The sequence below is a fragment of the Pygoscelis adeliae genome, unplaced genomic scaffold, assembly GCF_000699105.1.
Source record: "Pygoscelis adeliae isolate BGI_AS28 unplaced genomic scaffold, ASM69910v1 Scaffold85, whole genome shotgun sequence".
NCBI classification, from domain to species: Eukaryota; Metazoa; Chordata; class Aves; order Sphenisciformes; family Spheniscidae; genus Pygoscelis; species Pygoscelis adeliae.
The window spans coordinates 7,527,118-7,535,431 of NW_008824900.1; the positions used below are offsets into that span (position 1 = coordinate 7,527,118).

General features: G+C 42.5%; 1 protein-coding gene across 1 annotated transcript; it reads right to left on the bottom strand.

The window, feature by feature from the left end:
* Nucleotides 1-4,230: 4,230 nt before the first annotated feature.
* On the bottom strand, nucleotides 4,231-7,698 carry RPS15A (ribosomal protein S15a). Its single transcript, XM_009324777.1, has 4 exons — nucleotides 7,492-7,698; nucleotides 7,221-7,300; nucleotides 5,621-5,706; nucleotides 4,231-4,366 (listed from the first exon to the last, which is right to left on the bottom strand). Exons 1-4 carry the CDS (start codon nucleotides 7,622-7,624, stop codon nucleotides 4,273-4,275), a joined length of 393 nt encoding a protein of 130 aa, XP_009323052.1. The 5' UTR covers nucleotides 7,625-7,698; the 3' UTR covers nucleotides 4,231-4,272.
* Between the last annotated feature and the right edge of the window lie 616 nt (nucleotides 7,699-8,314).

The following is an 8,314-nucleotide window of genomic DNA, read 5'->3' on the forward strand; positions in this document are numbered from 1 at the left end:
TGATATTTGCATTAGTTGGCAGTAAAACACTGAACAATAGTCAGTCTTGTCTTAAATCTAAATTAGCTAAATAGCATTAGACAAAACACAAAAAACCCTCATCATTTGAGAGCATGTAATTTTTATTAAAAACCCTAAAATTTTAATTAAAAACCCTAAAACTGCTTTGGCAGTCCCAGATCCCTTAAATATAAATGTCTCCTATCTTCTATCATCAGCCTCATCCGCACATCTTGACATGCTCATCACCGTGCTCCCCGTTCCTGCACCCTGCAGTCAGGGCCCCCACGCCAGCCACGAGCGACTTCTCATTCTTCCACTGCTGTGAAATTACTACTCAGTGCCAAATCCGCTGGGGCGAGTTCTAAAGCCTCGCTCACCACTTCAACCCATTTTCTTTCCCAGCTTTCTGCTGCACCACCACACACATCCTTGTCTGTCCTTGCTGGCTTTCACCTAGACTCCAGTAGGCATGAAAGTCACCAAGATAACTGTTCAGACATTGGAGATCAAGGTACAATTACTGCTTGCATTTCTGGTGCAAGTAATTGGCACATGAGTTTGAGAAACAAAAAACAGGCTCCATTCAGGGCAACGGAGCCAATTGAATTACCTGTGGCAGAAAACAAACAAAAGGACGAGGAGGAGAAAGCACGTTTCCAGTGAAGCCACTGCCATGCACCAGGCTTTCTACCCTGTTGCCATATTTTGAAGATCCATACTTATGCTCACCTCCCATATTATCTTAAATCAGGCTCTATTGCATCAAAGACTGAAAAAATTATCTTTGTGGACCAGAGTACAGGAGAAGTCAGGATATTTAGCTCTGCAGAAGGAGCAGGGAGACCAGCAGCAACGCCAAAGCCCTCTTGGGACTCCTCTCACACAGATCGCCCTCGGTCTCCAGCGATTCAAAGTTGGGTGCTGCCATCTGTTGACAACTTCCCACTGCAACAATAAATAGGTATTTCTCTTAACGCATGGCAGGCGTTTGAACGTTTTATCCTGTTCTTAAACAATGGCACAAGGAGCAATGGCAATTGGCACCTGGAAGTACTGATCATGTATCTGACAGCAGAAGCGAGACCAGTCTGTACCCCGCAGACAGGTCACCAACCCTCTCCCAACTACTTCTGACTTAGTAAGTAATTTTCACAACTCAAATTAAGTTCTGACCCCATTTTACCACCTGTGACTAGGACCACTGATGCTTACCTTCTTGTGATCAGCTGAGCAGGTAAGAAGGGACTATAGGCAGTGCAGCATCACCATACACTGTCCATACCGTAATATGACTAGCCTCTCCACAGCACAACAGCCGGGCAAGCGGCTGCGCTCACACGGACCTAGGTGTTCAGATTTGGCCTAGCAACCAGAAGCAGACCTCCAGCCAAAAGGCCAGGACTTCTCCCGACATCGAGAAGGGTATGGAGGTGACACAATCACTTCCAGACTCGTTCAGTGTTAGACTGCAGGGTATCCAGGATAGCACCAGGGGTAAAGCTTGGTAATTCAGGGGTCTGCAGCGCAGACGCTTTCCTCAGGTGTCACCCACCCTCCCAGTTTCCCCCACATGGTCAACTGCCTCTGTCCCACAGGGGACTCCTCCATCATTAACACCCCCCCTCTGCTCCACAGGTACCAAACACCTTCTCTAAAGGCATTTTTTTGCCTTGATTGCCAGTTGCAACCCGTACTGCACTTTCAGCTTTGTGCCATTTTCCCTCTCACCTCTCCCTATTAATCCTTTTATTACCTAAAATGACAGTTAACTTTTACCTACAAACTGCTTTCCCAAGGCATATGCCCTCAGCTCACAAAACATCACTGAGGCTTAAAAAAATATCACTTTCAGATTTTAAACATGTCTAAGAATTTCTGCAAACCCATTTAAAGCAGTTGTGTGGCAGGGCATGTCATAATCCTGTGTGTCAGCTCCCAAGTCCCACTTCAGAAGTTCCTTGAATCTCAGCCAGCAGCGATTGCCCAGGAGTAAAGCTCTCGTCAGTGAGGTGCAAGCTCAGAGATCACCTTATGAACTCGGATCAGCCGCATCAGCTTCCATGTGTGGCAAGCCAGTACGTAGTTACATTCGTTAGATATGCTGTGGAAAAGGTGCATCTGCTGCTGCACGCTTCCCTCCAAGTCATTCTTTTTACACTGGAGCTCTGGTTTCCATTTAATAATTCTACAAAAGTCATTGGGCTGGCTTGTGAAATAAATTAAGTCTATTCCAAACTAGTCTGTCAACTGAGAATACCAGAAATTCTCTTACTTCAGAAGTCTCTGTGGTAGTAAAGGACATACACAGGTAAACTCATTCAGAAAAACTGACGTGCGTGTCCTGTATAAAATTAGTTTAAAATATGAATATCAAACTAGCAGGGAACTTGAAGCCATAGTAAATTCATCTAAAGGAAGCCTTAACGTGTCACTGCCCTTCCATCAGGTATCAGAAACGTGTGTTCTATTCCAGACTGATAAAAATAAAAATTTTATAAAAAGTAACAGTAGAACCTTGATACGATCTTCAGGGTCACTCTGAGCAAGAAATACAAAAGCTGGTCTGTGTATCAGTGCTTAGTACTGCAGAATTAGCTCCATTAAGGATAGGGAAAAAAAAAAGTGTAACAAAAGAGCTTGATTTGACAAGAAAAAAGGGGTCAAGACAGACTTCTTTTGACTTCGTAACTACTTTTTGAAATACAGGGTACAGATCTTTATCTTCAGCTAAGCAAATTTGTTTCAAATCAAACTGAGAACCATACTGATCACATTTGAATGTTTTGATGCCATCTGCAGTCCATACTTTGTGACCGTAACCAGCATGTGACTGAGACAAAACAGGTAAACTAGCCTTTTTTATTATTCCTCTGCTCTTCCCAGTCAAGGTGCAAGTCTGTTACAGGATGCTAGTGTACACCACCAGAACACTTACTGTAAGCACTCTTTCACAGCTCTGTTGCTAGCTTCTTGTTCCTCAGAGAAGAGCCACCACTTTAGGCAAGACTATGCTGCCCGTCTACAAAGAGTTAAGACCTGTTTGCTTAGCAGTAAGTATCACCTTCTCCTTTTCTCCACAAAAAGTAATGGATTGAACTGAAACAGGTTACATAAAGACTTTGTGCCTGAAGACAGTCACCTCCATCCCAAGGCTCTCCGAAAAGCTTTGCGATGGAAGTATCACCTTCAAGGCACAATACGTCTAACTCAAGCAACTGTACATATCAAGCATCAGGACGTACCACCAAGAAGGAAAATTGTTTCCAACTGTTTATACCAGGAGAACCACAAATTCGACAGCTGTTTTAAAGCCTTGCTACATTTCAATAGGTTCCTTCCTAATGAAGACTCCAAACAAATCGAAGTAAGGCAAGGCATTTCCAACTGCTGTTACACGACAATGCAATCAGCCCAGAAGCTTGCTTCCCATTCTCTACCATCTGCAAGTAGCTCTTCAGCTGTAGTCACCGGCTCTGTGTACTGCTTTGGAAGAAATGTTGACTTTTCTCTATCAAGTACTGCCACACATCAGATGCCTGAAACAAAGACCAACAACTCATTCAATACTAAACATTATCCTTATTTCCTCGCTCCAAAAACTTAAAGAAATCCCTAACAGTTACGTCTTCATGGCAACATGCAAAGCAGCTGCACAGCAACTACCTACCCAAAACTGATGTTTCGAAGGACTTTCAATGTAGAAATTTGAAGAAAAAAAAATTATTCACCTCTCTACCTCAGTTACTCCTTACACTGCAAGATGTGGAACAAGTTTGTGATCCGAAATCAAACTTCAACCATCTTAATTAGTCCACAATCCCACATCTCGTAACTTTTTAGACCATAAACAGGAAATACCTGCTGGCAAGGCACCTTCTATTATTCAGCCAAAAGGTGAAACTATGCAGCCACACAGACGTAACTATGGAGACACGTGTATCCAACATCTAAGAGGCTATCCCATACATAGCCGAGTATGTAGTTTAACATCAGAGTTCCCCTGCTGAAGCTATTCTGTAGAGCGACCTGTAACTGTCATTCAAGTGGTAACTATTAAAAGTGTGTTATATCATTAACAGAAATAAAAGTTGTGACCAGGGATGGTGGGGAACCCAAACGTCATTTGAAGTAAAGTTGGAACTTAAGCACTATTGAAGAGCTGTCTGTTACAAGCATTATCACAGGGAGCGTTCGAAGTCATTAAAATACTGACTGGAAACACCAGAGTCCATTTGAACAATTTATTAGTATCCTCTTTTTTTACAAGTTTTAGAAAAAGAATCCCAGGATTTTGCCTCCCGTGTGTTTTCGCCTAGCCTCCTCATGGTCCATGATGCCAGCTGAGGTTGTCAGTACAATGTACCTGTTAAGAAAGAACAAATGTTCAGTTTATCGTAAGTTTTGTTCTATGCTCGTGCAGAGCTGACAGCACTACCTTCATTTCTGTGTTACACTAGTAAGATATGTTTCTGTAAGAATGGGCCTAACGGAAGATCAGGTTATCAGACAATGAAGAACTCCTCTCACAAGTACAACTCTGCAGCACACAAAGGACATTTATAGGCTTCTGTTCTCCAAATATTTTCCTAAGTCTCAGCAAGTTGTTTTCTTGCGCGTTCCCACCGTAAAGTCAGTCCAGCTGTTGTAGCAGCAGCAACTTGATAGTCTCTAGACAAAGTCTGCTTCTATTTTAAGCAGACGTTTTTCTTCAGAGCAGGTAGAGTTGCCAGGGTGCCAGACAGCTCCTCAACTCCGAGCGCTTTGTCTCTCAGTGTTTTGAACACCGTGCACTGATGCAGATGAGGATCTGCATCTGGACTGACAACTGAAGCAGCCTTAGTCATTGCTAATGCCAACATCTGCGTTATCAGCATACTTCATCCACGTAGCTTCACGTCTGAGAACCTCCTGTCCCCACTAAAGTCTTAAAAATCTCAGTATGACAACACATCCTAGTAAGCTATATAGGTACAGCTAAAGCAAACGGCTTATCTCTGGAGCTTTAAGAACAGAAACGACAAGGACCCGTTAATCCTGCCTTTGACAGGGCAGACTGGCTGAGCCCCTGAAGACTCTTCCAGCTCTGTCATCCTGGAGCACTGAGATCTATCACTCCTGACTCAGTGAATTTTGGGAAGGAAAAATACACTGCGTAATAGTAAGATTTTCTATGTAGCGGACATTTGTTTAACAGAGGCTTCGAGTCTCCCATCACTTAACATCTAATCAATTTATACACAATCAGGAAGTTTAATTTAAAAGTAGTACGACCTACTTCCATTGACCTGGTAACTTACACAACTCCTCCCCATCTATAAACGGCCATTAATAAAGTTAAAACGAGTAAGAGGAAAGCCCTATCTTCCCAGTAAACTGTAGAAATGGTGAAACCAGGATTTACCAAAGCCAAGCAAAAATAGGTCCTTGCTTAGCAGCGTCCCCTTAAACTGGTTAAAAAGAGCATTTATATGGAAGATGGATTTTTAGACTGGTATCTATCTCCAGATTGATCAGAGAGGGAAGGTGTCAGGAGAGTCTAACTTGGGCAGTATGAAAGCATAATAAACCCCCCCGCATTTTCACATACGACAAGGATTTAACTCTTCTCCGTACTTACCCAAACTGACGTGAAGGCAGTAGGTTGTTCTGCCACTTTTCCAAATCCTTCAGCTGAACATCAAATCTGGGACTGATTACACCACACTATAAAACAGAATTCCATTACAAACTGAAGAACTTTATAAACTGGATTTGCACGCTTGTCATTCCAATTCACTGGATGAAGGAATTTAACAACGGCAATTAAAGTATTTTTGGGAGCAGAAGATTAGAGTACCAAGAAGCACGCTCCGTTACCCGTAACATGAAACAGCGCTTCCTCTCAGGTAAGTTGAGACTCTCACACAGCTATTCAGCCGTTATTTTCTTAGCCTTGCCTCTTCCTCCTCACTTAAATAGAGTGACTTACACTGCTGCTGAAGCTAAACTAACAAATCAATGGCTAGACCTGGGAGAGCACAAAAGCATACTATAAAACCACTGAAGATTATTAAACATCCTGTATCATCAAAAATCCTGCTATTACTCAGGGATAATCTACTTCTAATCATCACACATAGTCAGCAAAAAATACCTGTAGATTCTAAACAGGGAGAAATTAACATGCATAAGAGTTATTGAAGTTTTCAAGTTAATTGTATTACTTACTGACCGTGACCCCTACTACCACCAATTATCTTAATAAATATCCAAGAGCAAAACAGAAGCACACCTTCCTGCAGCGATGGATATTTTTCTGAACCAAACAGCTGTTCCCTTATTGCAACTATTGAGAGAAACATTATATCCAGCTGCACCCGGGAAGTTCTGTTACAAAATCATCCCAGAAGAGTTCAAGGAACACTGTACTCAAACCCGACATACATTATTTTTATTACAGACACATAACACTAGTAATTTGGGTGGTGCCAGAATTCTCTGCCTACTACACTCAAGCGATTTTCAGCTGCAATATTTGTTCAGTGTGGAGACAGCCCCCAACATATTGTGACCGAGTAATTTTTTTACTTCTTTACTAAAGAGCCACCTCTCCCTTGAATAGCTTAATTGGAAACGATGATGCACAGCAAGCCAGCACAGAACTAGACAGCTCAATATTGAGACAAACGCATTTAAAAAATTTCCAAAACACACATGAATACTTCATATGCCCCAGGAACTGAAAAAGCATTAATTAACATAACATTCAACTTTCCCTCAGCTGCAAGCAAAGCCCATCTAGCGGCAGGAGAAAGGCTTGTCTTTTCAACATTTACAGGTATTAAACATCAACCGGAAAGCAACTCAGCTCCTATCTCTTAAGGCAAGTCTTCTAGACAGCTTAAACATCAAAGAAAACTGAGGAATGACTAGGTAGCCAGAAAGCCTTTAAAGAGAGAGAAGCACACAGCACTTGCAAGCAGACTTCCCTGAAAGCGTCTTACATATTTGGAGTTTAAAAGAAATTTAATTAGTCAACCATACCATTATGAATCTAGAAAAACTAACAAGCATTTGCTAACCACTGATAATACCCATATTACTCTCATTTACCTGGATTCAATAAACACCACCTTCTTCACAAGTAATTCTTTCAGAACTGGAGCAGGCAAACATTAAAAAAAAAGTTTCATTTAAACACCTTCCTAGAGAACTGAATTCAGGAAGACAAATCCTACCTTGTTGAGCCTGCCTGTGAGATTGACAACAATCTTCCCAGCTCTGTGATCGTCAATTATCTCAAATTCACCAATGTAACCTACAAAAGATTAGCAAACAGACAAATCAAATATATAATACTTAGCTACATTAATACAACTCAGTCAACTATGCTGTACAAAACTAGTTCAAGCATCTTGATTTACTTTTAGTCAAAAAGCACCTTAACACAACAGCATCCACGGAAACCATGAATGACAAAAAAGTCAGCGCTGTGCACTCTAGACTTACCGTGCTTCATCATCACAGTTAGAAACCGGACGATTACTTTGGAGCACGGCCTAATGAGAACTTGGCGTTTCCCACGTTTCTCTGCATTGTTGATGCTTTTGAGAGCATCGGCTAGAACATTCATGCGCACCATGGTGCCTGCAGGGAAGAGGAGAGGCAGTTACGCACACCAGCTTTTCAGCACAGAAATACTGAGCAATGCATTTTAAGGCTAATTTTAGACTTAAAAGATCTAAGATGGACAGAAAGTTCCAATAAACCTTAAAAACCCTTCTTAGGCTAAAAAGCACATCAAATCGCGTACTCAGGGATGCTCAAGAGGATTCACAACTATCGTGGCAAGTTAGGGAACCTGACACACACACTTAAACTTGGCTTTATCAACACGCACACACAAAAATTTAAAAACCACCATCTAGACAACATGTCATCAGTATGACACCTTTCCCAGGTGAACAGTTTCGGACTTCAAAACCCAGTTATGCAGCATTAGCCCTGTTCAAAAACTACACGGCCGTACGTGGTATTAAATACCACAGATGCTTCTCGGCTTGCTGATCTGCAAAAAACCTGCAGGATGCAAGGGCAACACGGCACTCCGAAAAGGAAACCGGACGTCAACTCTTGCATTCTCGTGATAAAGGCAAGAGCACCCGGACTACCACAAAGCACGACGTGACTCGGTACTGCGGCCCCACGTACTAACGGGGCCAGCGCACCGCCAGAACCAGCCAGGAAAGGGCTCCTGCCTGGGCCACAGGGCCATTCCCGAGACGGCCGGGTCCTGCGGCACACGGGGGCTTTTACCACTTCGGCAGGGACC

Excerpts from the sequence above, each read along its gene's own strand:
- RPS15A (XM_009324777.1), bottom strand. The coding sequence starts at position 7,624 with ATGGTGCGCATGAATGTTCTAGCCGATGCTCTCAAAAGCATCAACAAT. Across the intron at positions 7,301-7,491 it reads AACTGTGATGATGAAGCACG|GTTACATTGGTGAATTTGAG; the intron begins GTAAGTCTAGAG and ends AATCTTTTGTAG. Across the intron at positions 4,367-5,620 it reads CTGCCTTCACGTCAGTTTGG|GTACATTGTACTGACAACCT; the intron begins GTAAGTACGGAG and ends CTTTCTTAACAG.